Source organism: Acanthochromis polyacanthus, chromosome 19, assembly GCF_021347895.1.
Source record: "Acanthochromis polyacanthus isolate Apoly-LR-REF ecotype Palm Island chromosome 19, KAUST_Apoly_ChrSc, whole genome shotgun sequence".
NCBI classification, from domain to species: domain Eukaryota; kingdom Metazoa; phylum Chordata; class Actinopteri; family Pomacentridae; genus Acanthochromis; species Acanthochromis polyacanthus.
Genome location: NC_067131.1, coordinates 22713355 through 22732734, shown reverse-complemented (window position 1 = coordinate 22732734; position 19380 = coordinate 22713355). Strand labels below are relative to the sequence as shown.

General features: G+C 39.1%; 1 protein-coding gene across 1 annotated transcript in view; it reads left to right on the top strand.

Annotated features, from left to right (window-relative positions):
* pemt (phosphatidylethanolamine N-methyltransferase) overlaps positions 1-19380 on the top strand; it is a 140596-nt gene that overhangs the window by 75407 nt on the left and 45809 nt on the right. The window contains exon 4 of the mRNA XM_022207735.2: positions 8209-8354. Within this exon, the coding sequence (XP_022063427.1) occupies positions 8209-8354 (146 nt within the window). The remainder of the gene's footprint in view (positions 1-8208; positions 8355-19380) is intronic.

The following is a 19380-nucleotide window of genomic DNA, read 5'->3' as shown; positions in this document are numbered from 1 at the left end:
TAACTGAGAGGTACCAACAATTTTGTCCACGTGTGTATTTGCACACAAATACATAAAATGCAAAACAGGTTGAAACTGACAAAAAATAGGTTAGACAGCCAACAGTACTAGCAAGAGTGACTAACAAAATCTGCTTTACATCTGATTTATTCCTCCTACTGATGCATCCAATCACTGAGATTTCTGTGGACAAACAGCCACTGAGAAAGATTAGGCCTTCGATTTATTTCAGTAAATACTCATACCACATCACTTTTTGCGTGTTGTAAATGTAATTTTAAATGAATTAAAGTGTCATTCTTCTTTATAAATGTTCACTCACTAACTGATAAAATACAGTTATATGCAAAAGTTCAGGTTCCCCTGGGAAATAATGCATTTATTGTATTTTAATATGCTGCTACTTTTCATTTCTTAAACCTTAGATTTAGTTAATTTTTTTTTGCTGCAGGCACAACATGTTTCACTTTAAAACTCACAGTGCACCCCCACCTATCTCCATCAAACATGGTTCTCCTCGATCTAAATAGTTTATTTTCTCTTTCACAGGTTGGGATTTATTTCTAGTAATTTGCTGTTTTATATCAATCACATCAAATGTCAGCCATGTTTTGGTCAACAATAGAGGATTTCTTCATTTTCTAACCACCTACCACTAACTTGTTTCAATCTATGCATTAGAAAAAATGAAAAAGATCAGAATTCAGGGCTGTTCCAGAACCCCCAGATACATCTATTCACCATTTTCAGAATAGTGCCGACACACTTGATCCCCTTTTAACTGACAGAGAAGTAGCTGTTGAAGTCATTCTTCAGTCAAAACTCCAAAAACTCTGTTTTATTTAATGCAAATACTTTCCAACATTTAATACATATTTACATGATAAAAATGTAAGTGATTGTGAAAAAAATATTAGACTGGAGTAGTTTCATAGGAGGGCTGCACAGTGGATGGTGGTTAGCTCTTTCACCGTGTAGTTAGAAGATCCCCGGTTCGCGTCCCAGCCTTCCAAGGATCTTTGTGTATGGAGTTTGTATGTTCTCCCTGTGCATGCATGAGTTTTCTCTGGGCACTGTGGCTTCCTCTCACAGTTCAGAAACATGCTGATGCTAATTGATAATGCTAAATTGTCCGTAGGTGTGAATGCAAATGTGATTATTCGTCTGTGTATGTAGCCCTGTGATAGACTGGTGACCTGTCCATGGTGTCACCTGGGATAGACTCCAGCTCCTCCGCAACCCTTATGAGGATAAAGCGATGTGTAGATAATGGATGGATGTATTTTATAGTTATTTGTATAACACAGCATAGGCCTTGCAAACCATGGAGCAACACTCAAATTTGAGACAGTTATTCAGTCCCATCACATTTCAAATGCTAATTGTCTGAACTGTGAGCAAAGATGAACTCTAGCAATAAATACTTCAAAGTTTCAATGCATCACATTAGTAGTCAGCACTCTGCAGGTTCGGTCTGTTTATGCTGGCAGCGCTGAAACCAAATTGAGCCCCTTTTAAAGCTGACACATGCCCTTTCAGAGACTCTCTGTCCAGGCATTGTAGGTAAAGTGGCTACAAAATTAAAATGCTTTTACTGTAAGACCACTTACACAACACAAAGTCCTCACATCATCTGCCAGTTCAGATAGCAGCTGAGTGTGGTGTCAGACAAAGTTAAATGGACTCTCATGAACAAGCTGCCTTTTTCTGCATTCACCACACTGACACGCACATACATTAGATGCATTAGAATGTGTGGTGGGAATGTCATAGAAATGAATAGCTTGATTTTTATCTGCAGTGAGTGATGCCTTTGCGGTCCACCAGAGTTAGTGTGATAAACAGAGACTTGCTTCCTGTTTGTTTTCAGTGTGAATCTAGTGACAGGTCTCATACTTCTGATTTAGAAAATGTAGGGTACGATTGCTCTGAATTTCCAATTGAAACACACGTAGCCCCAGCGAGTGATTCACTGAATGACTGAAACTCTCTCAGTGGCCCTCAAGAAAAATTATCTCCAAAAGGTCACAACTGCTACACTACCAGTTCAAGTTAAATGATGCAGGGGATCCATTTTGGTTCAGCTTTCACGTCATTATTAAGTGTATTTCAATGCAAACATTAAAGCATTACTATTCCTCAGGCTTATTCTTATTATAGGTTCTTCTAACATGATTTTTGGCACCTAACTTGTCCGGCAGCATTAAGAAACTCACACAAATTATACATTAAAACATATGGCTCGATCAGGAATGGTATGATTTGTCTTTTGTTGGCAATTTGTCCGTTTGTTTTTACGAAATTTGTAAATGAAAAAACCTTGCTTTACAGTACAAACTTCACATTTAAAGAGGTCACAAGATTTTGAATGTTGTTTGTATAAATATGTGTTTTCATACCTCTGATGGTTGTTATGCAGTTGCAATCCAAGTGTTTTTTTTTAATTTAAAATCCTGAATTTTCCTTTAGTTAGAGTGAGTGAGATCATGTGTGATTTCCACCACTCTAAATTTTGAGCTGAAAATGTTTTTTTTTTAAAAGTGCCATTAGCCTTAATTTCTTCTTACAATTCCTACTTATACATAACAGTGCAGGCATTTATGTCCTCTTTCACACAGTTGACTCTCAATGCTGTAGGACTTTTGTGTGTGTGTGTGTGTGTGTGTGTGTGTGTGTGTGTGGGGGGGGGGGGGGGGGGGGGGGTCTGAGTATGGAGTGTGCCAACCAGAGCTCCCTTCCATTATATTAGAGCTGCAACATTTTAGATGGAAGTCATAAACACTGAATCTCTCTAACCTGCCACCAAATCTATGTAATGTACAGTATGTATATGAAATTAAATCAGCATGTTCAAAATAAGATAATGCTTCACACAGTGAAAGTGTTACGATGCCAAATCAGAGACTCAAGCACAGCACAACTGAGACACGAGAGGCAGGTATATCAGTAGAAATATCACTTTGTTTTACAACTTACCGAAAAAATGACAACAGGAAGTGACATGGAGCAGGTCATGGAATAGGAAGTAGTTACCAACTAGTAAAGCTAAGCTGGGGCCCACTAAGGGTGCTGAGAATAACTAATACCAGATTCAAGTCAATAAACAACAGAAATAAATGGGAACCAACCCAAACAGGTACCACCGAGCCAGGGAACCAAATACACAATAATATACACTAACGCCGAAGATTCGGCTGCAAGAAAAACTTGGAATAAGCTCAAAACAATAAAAACACTCAACTGAACTGGACCCAGCTGAACCATGGCTTGGTGGTTAGCCTTGCAGTTAGATCCCCCGTTTGTATCCCCACCTTCCTGGGATCTATCTGTGGAGTTTGCATGTAGTCCCTGTGCCTGTGTGGGTTTTCTCTGGGTACTCCAGCTTCCTCCACCAGTCCAAAATCATGCTGAGGTTAATTGGTAACTGTAAATTTTCCGTACTTGTGAATACGAGTGTGATTGCTAGTCTGTATATGTACCACCTCCTCTGTTGATTACAATTGGCCACACCTGTCCAAACCGCACACCACAATCATGCCCACCTGTGTAGAGAGAGATGGAGAGGGGAAAGGGAGGGAAGTCTGCCACTACCTGGTGCCTGAGGTGGGCAGCGTGACAGAAAGATTTTGTTCGACATTGCTGATAGTTTTTGAGCTATGACTCATTTGAGCCGGGTTCTGCTTAAGGTTTCTTCCTGTTAAAAGTGAGGGTTTTTTTGCCGTTGTTGCCTTAAGGCTTGCTCTGGGGATTTTGGCTTATGGGTTCTGTAAAGCATCTTGAGACAATCAGTTGTAATTGGCACTATATAAATAAAATTGAATTGTACTGAATTAATTCCAACTGTCTGCCCTCTGACTCTGCCTCCTCTCTCCTCCTACCCTGAAAAAGGCGTCAATCACCGTGATCGAAGTCTGCAGGACATGTCTGACAACAGCTTCAAGGAAAATCAACTCAATTGCCAAAAATCTACAGTTCCCCAAATGTCCACTTGAAGCTCCAAAAGTCGATCAATTCCCATAGGCCCCTATACTAAAACACCCAACTTTACAGCATAAGTAAATGGGCCGTTACTTGTACCTGTTCATGATGACTGTAGGGAGGGTTCATTTTTATACATCTTGCCCATTTAAATTGTATTCTGGCAAAATTAAAGGCATGGTCTGTTACAGAGCAGAGAGATGCTAGGTAACAACTATCAATTTAATTTTCTATTTTCTGCAACATACACAATAAAAGTTGATTCAGCTTGTTAAATTTCAAAATAAGAAAACACTTTCAGTCAAGGGGGACCACTAGGACAGTGAACTTGTGTATACTGACAAGGATGTTTTATGTTTAAAGAAATCATTTTTTGCAATGCTGCACCCAGATATAACATGTAAACATTTATGGCAATCTATTCCTATAAGTGAACCTGATACAATAGCTGTGTCATTATAATTTTTCTGTCATTATATTTAATCCTAAAGCTCAGATTACTTTGCTTGTTTTCTAACAATGTACACAGCTGCCAGTGAGAAAACCACTAGGCTTATATGAGTCCCTTAAAGAGCAATTCAGCGGTGACTCAGACTAGCACAGTGCTTGTCAGTGATGAAGGGATGCCTGCGTTATAGGTAGGAGAAGGTACAGTTTGTTCACTTGTGTGGCTAGTGTCTTCGGAAAAAATAGTAGTCATGCCTAGAAGAAAATAATGATCTTCATGTACAAACCTTGCATGTAAAAAGCTTTTTAGTGGTGTTGCAAAAATGCTAAGAGACACATGAGAAAAGTTGCACAACCTGTGCATCCTCAGCTAGTACAAACCTTATACAGTTCAAATTCAGAGTATGTCTGTCTTTTATCACAAATGGTTTAATCAATGGTTATCAACTTTGTGGTGTTCATCAAGAGCTCGCAATCACCTTAATTGCTATCAGGGCTGGATTACAGTGACGGTTTATGCATGTATGCGTCAGCAGTGACTCTTGAGCACTTGGATGTTGTGGTTTTATCATTAGTGATAATTATAAAACTAATCACTGTGAGCTGTATGCTGAGGTTGGGTGGCCCTCAGTCTCTGCAAGGCCTGATATACCCTGGGTTTTATTTATCTCTAAGTCTCTTACTGTTTTTTTTTTTTTTACCTAATTATTGTATTTTATTGTAAGTCCTTACCAAAAATGCTCAAATGATTGAATTATGCCTCGGATGCCATCTGTTTTTACTGAGCTTGGAACATCCAGTTTTAGTCACAGTTCACCTGCAACCTGGAATGATCCGCAGAAGAATCTATAGCTGGACTAATTTTTTTTTTAAGCTTTCCACTGAATGCAATGCACTTCAGGTGTTTACGTCAATATTAATTTGCTTCCAGTTGTCATTGTTCCAGTTGATTCATTTGTTTAAGACTTAAATTCTGTATAGCAGAGGAAATAAGTATTTGATCCCCCGCTGATTTTGAAAGTTTTCATACTAAGAAATAAATTAACAGTCTCTGATTTGTATGGCAGCTTTATTTTAACAGTGATAGAAAGAATATCCAAAAAAAAATTTGAGAAAATAACATGAAATGAAAAATAAAAATAAAAATTAATTTGCATTTCATTGAGGGAAATAAGTATTTGACCCCTAGCAAAACATGATTTAATACTTGGTGGCAAAACCCTTGTTGGCAAGCACAGCAGTCAGATGTTTCTTGTAGTTGCTTACTAGGCTGGCACACACATCAGGAGTAATTTTAATCCACTCTTTTCTGCAGATCATCTCCAAATCCTGAAGTTTTGAAGCTGGTGTTTGGAAACTCGAAGCTTCAGCTCCTTCCATAGATTTTCTATAGGATTAAGGTCAGGAGACTGGCTAGATCATTCCATGACCTTGATGTGCTTCTTAAAGAGCCACTCCTTTGTTTCCTTGGCTGTATGTTTTGGGTCATTGTCGTGCTAGAAGACCCATCCATGACCCATTTTCAGTGTCCTGGCAGAGGCAAGGAGGTTGTCACTCAAGATTTTGCGACACATGGCCCCGTTCATCTTCCTGTCGATGCAGTGAAGTCGACTTGTCCCCTTAGAAGAGAAACACCCCCAAAGCATAATGCTTCCACCGCCATGCTTGACGGTGGGGATGGTTTTCTTGGGGTCATATTCAGCATTTCTCTTCCTCCAAACACGTTGACTTGAGGCCAAAGAGCTCGATTTTGGTCTCACCTGACCACAGCAGCTTCTCCCAGTCTCTCTCGGAGTCATTAATATGTTCATTGACAAATCTGAGGTGGGCCTGGACATGAGCCTTCTTGAGCAGAGGGACCTTGCATGCACTGCAGGATTTTCAACCATTGCGTCTCAGTGTATTACCAATGGTTTTCTTGGTGACTGTGGTCCCAGCTGCCTTGAGATCATTAACCAGCTCTTCCCATGTAGCTCTAGGCTGATCTCTAACCTTTCTCATGATCAGTGAGACCCCACGAGGTGATATCTTGCATGGAGCCCCTAGCCTAGATCGATTGACAGTCATGGTGTACTTCTTCTACTTCCGAATAATTGCATCAGCAGTTGTCACCTTCTCATTCAGCTTCTTACGTATGGTTTTGTAGCCCATTCCAGCCTTGTGTAGGTCAACAATTTTGTCCCTGACATTTATAGACAGCTCTTTGGTCTTGCCCATGGTGGAGATGTTGGAGCGTCACTGAGTCTGTGGGCAGGTGGCTTTTCATACAGGTGACAATCTGGGACAGGTGTCTCTCATGCAGGTAATGACTTCACTGACTTTAGGAGTATGTCAATGGTCTGTGGGAACCAGCATTGCTCGTGGTTGGTAGGGGATCAAATACCTATTTCCCTCAATGAAATGCAAATTAATTTTTATTTTTCATTTCATGTAATTTTCTCGATTTTTTTATATTCTTTCTATTACTGTTAAAATAGAGCTGCCATAAAAATCAGAGACTGTTAATTTATTTCTTAGTATGAAAACTTTCAAAATCAGCTGGGGATTAAATACTTAATTCCTCCACTGTAGTTACTTCACCAAGGAATGCAGCAGAGTTATGTAACGATCGACTCACGTCTGTCTGTCTGTGTTTTTGTCTGTCTGTTAGCAACATTACTCAAAAACGGATTTGGATGAGATTTCCAAGGAAGGTCAGAAATGACACAAGGACCAAGTGATTAGATATTTGCAGTGATGCGGCTTATAGTCTAGATCTATGGATTTGTTGGAGATTTCTGTATTGCAAGATAGCTGCATGGCGTCACAGTAACTATGACTAGAAGTGAACACTACGTTAGCTGCCTGCTGATGATCACATGCTTGCGATGCCACTACAAACTGACCACTGTGGATAACACAAAAAGTCATGTGACACAGTTCTTCCAAATCAAATAAATGTTGCTACAGTAGAATATGAAACTTTTTACTGGGTTAGTTTCTAATATTTGATTCTATTGAACAAAACAACTGTAGCAAAATAGTAACACAACCATGAAACTTTATATAATGCTCTTCACTGTTATTGAACTCAGCACTGAAATGATTTTGGTGATATTAGGTCAGAACAACTGTATTGGAATTCAGTGTCCATCATTTCAGTATTGAATTGGATCATGACTGTCTTTGTTCACCTCTGTTGTTCTGTCTTTGTTTACTCCTCCCTGAGGTCAAGGACCAGAGTATCAACAGTAAACACTGTGCACTTAGTATCATCTGCTACTTTTTCCAATTATTCTATCCTTTACAGCGTTTTTTTTTTTTACCATTTTTATTTTAGCAGAATCAGACACATACATACATGAGCCATTTTCCTGCACATCTTTGTGAAGTACTCCAGCAGTAGTGTTCGTATATGTTTAAAACATGATCTGACAAGAATTAAATTAGTATGACATAAAAAGTCAGTTATATAACATGAAGTATTCATTTGATGTAGATTTGTGTGATGTTCTAACTCAGCACTAGCAGGATTTTTTTTCAAGCATAGTAGACAGTACTAGCTAGTTTAATTGGCTTCATAATAGATTGACCAGTAGGCAGTAGCACAGTTCTGTTGTACACTTCATGTTCTAAGTTTAGACAGCGAAATGAGAGGTATCAGCAAGTCATATATTCTACGGGTCTTAAAATAATAAACTCTGAATTCTGATTTTTTTAACTATGCTTTTGAATGATGTTGTATTATCCTTCCACCCTATAGACTAGTTAAATATAGGCAAATGTGGTTTGTTTTCTCTCCAGTATGACGGTAGCAATGAGGGCCCAGGCCAGATGGGAAGTTATGGACAGGACAGATGTTTTCTACATTGGGATAGCTCTCATGGTGCTGGGGACTCTGCTGGTGGTCAGCAGTTTCCTCGCTCTGGGATTCACTGGAACCTTTCTTGGTAAGTATCAAACACAGCTATGAAAGAGTCAATTTTGTGCAAAATACAGTTTGATAGTGACCAGTGCAACACACACACCATGACATCACTCCTGAAACCTGGATTTTGGCTGTAGACATATAAGTTTTTAACTATAAATCTGCTTTAAAAATTTGCAAAGTGGCATTTAAAAGACAATGTAACTTCAGAAAAATGTTTAAACTGACCTTTTTTGATCTAAAATGAAGACATTCAGCAGCTGCAATGTCTTCAGAAATACATGTATGTAAACTTTTCTTGTTGCATAACCAAAAGTTTCTAAATACACCCCCATGTTGGATGGGTGCAGGCATATGACAGGTAATGTCCAGTCAGCCAATATTTACATGGTTGTCAGAAAGTGCAGCCTGTAACAGTTTCCTGTTGGAGAGCCAACAATCTCACAAGACAAAAGAACCTTCTTCAAGTTGACTTATGATTGTAGTCTCAATTTAACATGAGTTTTTTTCAAGAGTGGAATTCTCTTTACTCTGAAAAACAGGCAAAATTTGCTCTATGCACAGTCTCTCACCCATTAGCCACTGAAGCTTAAAGCTTCTTTAGAGGAGTTATAGACGTCATTATTCTGTGACCTGGAAATTTTCTTTTATCCATTCACTCTTTAATAAGCTTTTGATGAAGTTGCTTTCAGTGTTTGTCTTCATGGGGCAGTTATATCCAGGAGTAACTGTGACTGTGACAGTGACTGAACCTTTCAGATACAGGTTTCTATATACTACAGTCACTAAGATGATCTCCATTTCACTAATTGTGTGACACTGGGCACCAAATGGCTCCAACATTGTTGAATTAGGTGAGTCTTTTTAAGAGGTTAAATATGTGTGCTATCACTTGATTCACATTTTAATTTTGTTTCACATTTTTAATTATCTGACATTATGGTGTAGAAATAGGTTTTCATTTTGACAGGAAAGAGTCTTTTTGTAAACACTTGAAAAACAACTATCTTTTCTTCAATTTCAACCATGCTAAAGGTCTGGTTCTATGGATGGCATCAGTCTGCCAACCGTTTTTGTCCATATTCACATATCTCCATAGCTGTTTCATGTGTTACCATGAAATTTAGAACAGTTATGCACTGTTTCCAGCAAAGGAATGATTGTGATTTTAGTTTTTTCTCTTGTAAAATCAGGAGGGATACATTTAAGGTTTTGAGTTAAATGATTCAACATCTATGGATTACTTTGGTGATGTATTCGGTGTGCTTTTCACATGCCAGCAGTCTAAACTAAAACAGGTAAGCATAACACCTGGTAAACATCTCGTTGTTTTGCTCTGTGATCATGTGTACGTTAGCATTTAGTTAATTTTTTTGAGCATTTAGCTCAAAACAAGGTTGTGTCAGGGTACAGAGTCACGAGCAGAGTTGTTGGCTCTCAGTCTTGCCATCATATAAAATATGATGCATAAAAACTAGAGTTTTTATGCATACAAAGGGAAAGAAGAATAGCATATTAGAGTGCCATTTACATGCAATAGAAATCATCTTTCTTTAGATATGAATGAAGGTTAGGGAAAACAGGAGGAAAGACTTGCACACAAATGGTTCATCCTAACTAGGACATATAGTGCACCTACGTGAGGAAAGACACATGAACACTGACACATTTTACCAATTTGCACAAGCATGCTCATTTGTATGCATGTGAACAAATATTTTCACACCCTTAAAAGGCACATGCAAATATATGCGCATCTTCTTCTGAGACAAACATGCTTGTTTTCTTGTCTTGTGCTACTGAGTACTGTCTGGCCTTGCATCAAATAAACACGAGTACAACATGGCCATTATGGCCATTTGGCAAGAGCTGGTGTCGAGTTTCTAGGTCAGTTGAGTGATTCATCTCCGAGACCCAGACGGATTCTCTCAGCTCCAGCACCATGTTTTCCCATCACTGTACTGAAATGCCCTCAGTCCATCACTCCATCTGAAACGCATCCTAAATTGTGACAGCAGAGGTGAGGCAGCAGGAGCAGCAGGGGATGACAGGAGTCGATGTATACATGCCGCTGTGAAGGAGTCTGCTTTGTATGCGGTCTCAGAAAACCAATCACAATGATTGCTGGCGTGTTTCATTCTTCAACCATTTGCAGCAACAGACAGCATTTAAATTGGGAACATGAAAAAAGTTAATTATTCCCACTAGGGAACATCGTTTTGCAGCAGAGAGTAAATAATTACATGCATTAAGTGATCTATGAGAGCATGGCCTCGCTTTTGTATACACACTGAAGTCTATCGAACACAAACTGTTTCAGGATGTCCAAACTGTTTCCAAGCCAATTTGCAAACTTGAACTAGGTCAGGTCAAGTCAGTGTTTTCAGAAAGCACATTGAAACAACAGAGGTTGAACCAATGTGCTGTATAATTCTAAATAGCAACCCATAAGACCTAAACACATCTAAAACAACATCTAAAAGACAAATCTGAGGAGAAAAACAAACTACAGGAAAATATAAGATGCAGCATAGTCAGATATGAAGTCTAGGTCTCAAACTTTACTTGAACAGAATGAGAAGAGGAGGGTCTTCTTTGACTTAAGCATTTCTAAAGCCTTTAGAAGTTCTCAAATTTAAAGGTAAAGTGAGATTAGGAGCAGCTACTGCAAAGGCTCCATTGTCTCCATTTTTTTTTTCTTTTCTTGCTTCGATCTCAGAACGAACCCATGGTTGGTCATCATCGAAGCTGTAACTGGAGTATGAAAATGTAAGAGTTCTACTAAATATAGATGGTTACAACCTATTCACAACCTTAAAAACAACAGGAGAATTGTACAAATCAATCCCAAAGGCAATGGACTGAGGCCAGTACTGGTGTGTTATGGTCACATTTTCTTTTACGGGTTCAAAGATAAACAGCTTCATTTTGTACCAACTCCAGACAATGAGGAGTCGAGTGGTAATACAAGTATGCAGACAAGTGGGCTTTACTTCAGATAGCCTTAACTGGATAAATTGTCAGTTGCCCTACTACCTCCATGCAATAGTTTTCATTTATCTAAAAAAAAAGTGTTAGATTTTGAGACTACGAGGACAGGAAAGTAAAATCTCTAGTGCAGTTTATCAACAGCCGTTCATTCATTGCTGCTGTAAATGCAGGCTGTTATATTGACAAGAAAAGCACTCAGAGCAGTAGTCTGCCAAGGCTCCTCAGTCATTGTATCATTTCCTATGGATGAAATGTGCAATAAAAAATGACCTTGCATGTGCTAGTGGTGGCATAATGGTTAAGTCTCTGGATTACTGATCAGAAGGTCAGTGGTTCAAACCCCAATATGGCCACTGTCTTGCCCTTGAGCAAGGCCCTTAACCCTTCCTGCTCCAGGGGGGCTGCACTATTGCTGACCCTGCGCTCTGACCTCGATTGGAACATGGAAAAAGCAACATTTTACAGTGCTATAATGTATTTGTGACAAACAAAGACTAATTATTATTATTATTATTATTATACATGTGTACGTTATGTACAGATACCAAATCGTGTGACTTAAATATGTAGTGGAATTGATGGGACTCAAAAACACCCCCACAATTTAATAAAATAGACCTCGATAAGTCCACAGCGGTAGATTTATAGTAGGATCGCAATCATGTGATCGTCAGCAGGCAGCTGACATAGTGTTCACCTGTTTTCATAGTTACAGTGACGCCGTACCGCCATCTCGCAATGACAAGAAAATCCGTCACAAATCCGTGGATCCAGACCACTAGCTGCATCACTGACAAAATCTTATCTTTTGGTCCTTGTGTCATTTCTGACCTTCCCTGAAAATTTCATCCAATCCAGTCCATTTTTAAGTAATGTTGCTAAAAGACAAGCAAATGTACGACGAACATTATATAACTCCACCTCATTCCTTAGCAGAGTAATACATCTGCAAACTTTGAAGCTTATTAAGTTTTTGTATTTAAAGGAAAAAGGGAATTCTGTTTCAAAATGTGCAGTTTTGTTTGATGGCTTTAGAATATCACACGGTTGTTGGGACAAATAATTTGTCAAATTATTAATTTTCCCTAAAATGTGTAAAATGTCAAACCACAAGCAATCTCAAACAAAATTTACAAGCAACTCCATATCACACAATACACAAGTGTTGGTTTCCTTTTAGTCAGAACAGATTGACAGGTGTACAGCTGCTCTGACAGCAGGCTGGAGGACATTTTACAATAGAAACTGCACAGGTGTACATGTTAAATATAATAATAGTTGAATTTTTTTGACCTGCCTCAGTTTCAAGGTCTGAGTATTGAGGCTGGTGTCACACTAACTGGTATTTGTAAAATTGGTGTTTTCCTGCTATAACAAGTAAAAATATCTGCTGTCAGAAAGTCTGTTGACTGTGCAGCCTTCCCTTCAGCACATCAAGCATCAGTAAGTGTATGAGTGGTTTTAAAGTGGATTTCATGGCATCTATTCAATTCAATTCAATTCAGTTTTATTTATATAGCACCAATATATATCTGCCTGCTGGCCGGGCGGGTTGAGAGGGACAGAAGAGGTGGAGAGGTAGAGGGGTAGAGAGGAGTAAAGAGGAGGAGGGGAACAGGGAACATAAAACATAAAACTCACAATTTTATACATGCATCACAGATGATGCATACAAAGTAGAAGCTAACATTGAAAACTGGATGGACTCCTCCTGTTGGAGTGACTAACCATCAGTAAGGAGGACAGGCTGACCTGACCTTCTCAGTGGCCACTTAAATGGTTAGTAGTGGATCTCGAAAGCAGTCATCATCACACGACATTTTCTATGGATGTCTATGGCCATCTGGAGGTGTTTTTCACTGTTTGTAGCACAGTCATGGTCTTCAGAGGATAAGCCTTTCTAATTGGAAACGTTTTTCACTGTGTCAGGCCAGAATATCAACAAGGAATACATGGAGCCATGGCATTAAGCCACATAAAGCCACTGACAGGGCAGTTGAATAACATAGATGCTTTCATTTCAATGCAATGTTCTGCTGTGAATCTTTTTGTTCTAGCATTCATTTGAATGTTACTTTGATACTTACCACCCACATAAACGTTGCAGACCAAGCACACCCCTCCATGACAGTCACACTCCCAAACATTGGCCGCCTCCCCCGGTGGGGCAGTGTGCCTTGCAAACCCACAAAAACTGCTCAGGAAATGCTCGAGGAACCCATCAAATAGCTAAGGTCTCTGACACAGCCTCCAAACTTCCAAGATTCCAATTTCATCAAGTATCTGCAGAGTGCACTGCAACAAGCCCAAGCCATGAAGGCCGCCCAGGCGACTTCCTGGTGCCAGACACCACAAGACACCCCAAGATGTCCTCAGTCTAATGCCCATCAGGTCAGAGCTGTTTATGTGGCTCAAACAGGGAGCCACAAAAATGTTGAGTGACTTTAATATTGTGACTTATGGATGAATGTCATAGTGAAACAGATACAGTATATTGCAATTAATTTTTCAGAACAAATCTATGTTCCCAATTGGATAAACACTGAGTTTAATAAACGTATGGCTTTTCTTCCAACACCACTATAAAGTGAAGCTCTAGCACTAGAATAGCAGTGTTTGGGTCTGTTATGTATCAGAGTTCATTCTTGATCTTGGAAACAGTAGGGATTTTATTTTTTCCAGAGTACCATATTTGTTTCCACTTCAGGGTCCACTTATTGAGCTTTTCCAGGTTCATAAGCATGGTGTCACATGGTTTTCATCAGTGGCAAAAACTGTCTCAATTGTCACGGAGAAGTTTTCTGTTGTTTTTTCTAACAATTTTAAGCATACTATTTTAGGAGTTTTATTTCATGTTCAGCTAAATGTTTTAGCTAACTTAGATGATGTAACCCCATTTGAAAGATTAATATTTTAGTCTTGGTTATACCAGATACCAGATGCATGACTTTACAAAACAGCAGACTGCAAAACAAACTGCTACATAGCTAAAATGTTGTATGGAACAACCAATGAACATGCAAATCAGTCATGACATTAGAAACATCTGTTTAATAGTTTTCTACTGCAGAAACTTTCAAACCATTTTAGGTATGACCAAACCTTTGTTCTTGTTCCATCCTCAGAAACTGGAACCTCTGTCAGGACTGTCCTACTCTGGGTTAGGTACTTCTGAGTGGCACTAAAAAAAATGCTGTGTTGACCAAGATTCTGATATGCTAACTCAGAGAGGACAGCAAGCAAGACTTTTTCTTCTCTCTTGATATTCTTGTCGAATTACCATTTTTTTTCATCGCCACATAAACTCACAAAACAGACTTCTATTGTTTTCTTTCCTATGTGCTCATAGAATTTGAGTTGCATTATGTAACTTCCATTTGTCGTTGTTTTGCTGGAATCTGAGATAACACTGCAGTTAAAGCTATTGGGCCCTACACAATGATAATAGAAAGGTTTTAAGGGCAGCTTAAAGGCCTTTCTGTAAGAATTTCAGCCACCTTGCACCTTCCCAGAGTTACTGGTGGAAAGCTGCCTATTATGTTCTACCAAAACAGCTGCCACTGCTATCTGAAAGTGCTATTGAAATGGGGAATGAGCTTGGTATGCAGCAGTGTTACGCTTGGTGTCAGAGTAACATCCATATGAACACCATGAGCCAAGGTTCCCAGCAATCATTGCATTGTAACAAGTTATTTAATGTTGCTCACTTTACCTGTGGGTGGTTTTAATATTGTGGCTGATCGATGTACATTTCGCTCCTCTTTATGCTACAGAGGGAGGAAACGGCAAGTAAACAATGGCATCAGTACAACTAAAAGTCAGTGATTCACTTACAAAACTGTAATACCTCATTCCTAATGTCAGTCTGACATACTGTAGCTCGATACAACTGTTTGCATTTCTGCTTAACTGTTTCCAATGTTGTGAGGTAAGACTTTTAATTATTTACTTTAATTTCACTTTTGTGCTGATTTTAAGGTACTTAGAATGAGTGTACTTGTGGGGTTTATGTTTTATTGTCCACCACGACTGCATCATGTTTCCTTTGTTATTCCTCCCACTTTGGAAGAACACAGACACATGAGGACCGAGCCTGTGGGTGTATGTTGTGATACGATGCGTCTTATTCCTTCTATATTAAGCCCCTTTGAGTCACTGTGACCTCATGATTCAGATCAATGGCACAGGACCAGAAACAAAGATCCAAACAAAATCAAATTACACATAGTGTTAACCTGTTGGCCGGCTGGTTTCAAGCTCTGATCACAAACCCACTTATCTAACCTCCAGACCACTGCTGCACTATCACTACTCTTCAGCCAAATCAAAGTTGTACATTTTCATAACCATAATCAAACAACAGTGACGCAGGAACTTGAAGAAAAAAAAGATGTTACACTTGACTTTCAAATCGTAGCTGGTTACCGGTAGTCACTTTGAGGTCAAAAATAAGGCTAGTATATTGTTCTGGAGGCCAGTTACAGCTGGTTTTCTATTCAAAACCAAACAGATTTGTTTATATAATCTCTTTCTATCCCACCTTACCTGTGGTTTTTAAATGAACATACATAATGAAAACTGTTATATAACTTGGGCATTAGCAGCCTCTCTTCAGGCAGAAAACAGGGCCAGCAGCACCACATGTGTAATTCAACAGGTCAGTTTTGCCTACTGTGTGTTGTGTGTTTGGATGTGAATATTTGTGTGTAGGTGTACAAGGGAGGTATTTGAATGCTCATGTCCTGTTATACTGAAAAATGGGTCAGATATTGTCTGTGTGTGTTTGTGTGAGCGCAGCACCTGGGGAACTTATTACATGGCAAACCATAGTTAAGTGGTCAGGTTACAGTGAGCAGTGTCCTAGTTCAGCTGCCCCCGGCATTGTATTGGCACACACGTACGTTTGTTTGACATCCAGCACTTGTTAACGTCAAATCTCAAAGAAACGTTAAAATTCCTCCTACTTAACACAAAGCTGATTTTTTTATTTTTATTTTTGACTTGTGTTTTTATTTGGTCAAAACTAGCATAAAAGGGCAATTTGCAGTGATAATGTCTTTATATAATGTTCTACAGAGGTAGGAGTGTTGTAAGTTGATTGGCACAATATCTCCCTGTTGTTCATGTAATAGGATATCATAAGATTGAGCGAGCATGTAAATAGCACACCACTTCAGGCACATTTTCCATGTCAAGTCTATGCATTTTAAACTTTTTGCATGTAATTTGTACAGTAATATCACAACACAGAGATAGTTATGTCAGTGTTTAGGTCAGGAGGAAGCCGTTCATGTGGACCATAGGCCATGCAATGACACAAATTGCAAGAAATTCTGATAACTTCAACTGAGAAGAAATTGTTGCATTGACAAAAAAAGGGTATCTGTTGCTCAAGGAACATGGCAAAGTTTCGCAACGATCTGTGTACATTTGTCTATCCGTTAGCAACATTACTCAAAAACGGACCAACGGATTTGGATGAGATTTTCAGGGAAGGCCAGAAATAACCCAAGTCATTAGATATTTGCAGTGATGTGGTTATAGTCTGGATCCACGGATTTGGTAAAGATTTCTGTTTTGTGAGATAGCGTCACTATGGCTATAAGTGAACACTATGTCAGCTGCCTGCTGGCAATCACATGATTGTGATCCTATTGCAAATCAAATACAAATATTGTCCCCAAGATTGATTTGGTGTTAGGATTTCCACTTGTGGTACTTTTTTTCTTACCAGATGCTGTTTTTTTGCGTCTAATAGTAATTTAGCATAATTTTTGTTCTCGAGTTTAACAAAAGTGTTCCTTATGCATGTTCAAAATGAGTCCTAGAAATCTATGAATCTTCTATTGTGTACATCTCCTTCGTGACACCAAATCAGCTTTCATTTTCTTCGAAGAAACATTTCACAGATCTTTGCTGACTGCAGACTCCTGGTTACCTGAAGTGCAAGTAGTGATAATCAAGGGCGTAGGTTTGCATAGGGACGGTAGGGACATAACACTACCAACTTTTCAAGAGGGTCAAATTGTCCCCACCAACTTTTAAGCAACCTTATTTGCATTATATAATGAGTTCAGTTATATAGGTAATTTTGATTGTCTTCCCATATATTGTAAGGATAGAATTGACCCTACCATTATTAAGTGAATTATTTTCATTATGTTCAGACCTGGTTCAGACTTACATTTACCCCTTTTCACTTGCTGAATGTGCCGGTCCAATCAAACGTGCGTTTGATTGGCTGATGACTTCTGTATCACGGTGTTACTGTAGCTATGGCTGTAAGTGAACACTACATCAGCTGCCTGCTGACGATCACATGATTGTGATCCTACGACAAATCAGCCGCAGTGGACTTATCAGGAATTATCCGTTAGAAATCATATAAGGAACAATTGATTAAATTGTGGAATTATTTCTGAGTCCCATCAATTCCTGCTGCCCACAACATATTTAGGTCACGCGATTCTTTATCCATACATGACGTGCACATACAAAACACATGCCTGTGCTCACTGCAAGGTCTTTTTGTTATAGGAGATTTCAACTGTTGGAAGTGATACGACTGAGCAGCCTTGGCAGAGTACTGAGCTCTCTGAGTGCTTTTCTTGTTTATGTGTTCATGTTATCTAATTTAGGTTTGTTAAGCAAACATGATTTGTATATGTTGTTTTTATGCAAGTGAGTTGTTGCATGCGGTTTGTTGAGTGTGTTCCATGGAGACGTGGAGCAATTTCTAAATATTTGATGCCCGAAATCCCAAGATGAATAAATAAATGTGCAAGAATGAAAAAAGTCAAAGCGAGAGAGAGAAAATATGGTTCCTTGTGTAATTTGGATAGTGGGGACCAATGAACAGCTGTGGCACCATAGTCAGCTTAAGGGAATCATTTCAGATGAAAATGTAAATTTTTCCAATCTTTTGGCATGAGGCTCTAAAATAATATTTCATGAGCGGCTGAAATTTCTAATGAAGACTGACTAGCCCTTCTGGCCTACTTAGCTGACATTTATGGACAATTCAGTAATCTGAATGGACATCCTGAGGCAAAAACTGTGTCACTCTTCTTCCCTCTTCCTAAAAACAACAAATAACCATGTAATTTCAAAAATCCATCCTTACTCATCTTTGTAGCCATAACTTTGATATTATAATGTATGATTTTCTGGGTGGGAATGGTGTGTCAAAAGCTTAGACCCTCCAGAAAAACGTGATTATGCGATTGCATTAATTCCCGCATTAATCACCAAAATGCCGCTGATTATGCAGGGGTCAATTATTTCCCAAAAGGCCGCATAATCCCCCCAAAATAGCGCATAATTCCCGCAAGAACCTCACATTTCCACGAAATGTAAGGTAAATATGCGGGTCCCGCTTGATTTCACAATTCCCGCATAAAATGAGAAAACTATAACCAATATAAATGGAGTTGTGAGTGAGTTTTTATGTGACGCCCGGCCTGACGTCATCAGTTAGCGCATTCACACACACACTAGAAGCCCGAGCTGATGCGGAGCACGGCACTCAGAGACTAAAAACAAGAATGGCGAATTCTTGAAGATCACATTTACCTACGAATATTTCAGCCAGAGACTGGGCAAAACAGTACCCAGATTCACTGCACGAAAGTAGGGGGAAACTTTTTTGCACCCCGTGCAACATCGTTCTGGAGCACCGAAGAAAATCAACCTTGTTGCAGCACTTCTCCACGACTTCTCCAAGGAGTGTGCTGTGTGGGTGGTCAAACCCCAATTACAATTTCTTAAAAAATAAATAGGAAAGTGTTTTAACCTCAGTAAGGGATGTGTGTGTCCTAGTAACAGGATGTGGGAGAAGAATCACCTTTTTTTCCCAATTCTTGCATATTTCACATCTTTTTGCATATTCACAACTATTCGCATACTTTGCAACTTTCCGCAATTTCCCCGCATAAAATGGCATAAAAATCCTGCATATTTATTCGCATAATCAAGGATTTTTGCCTGCGTTTTTCTGGAGGGTCTAGAAGCTTTATGATTATTTATCTGAAACTTATCTGACGCAGAGAAGTGGATTA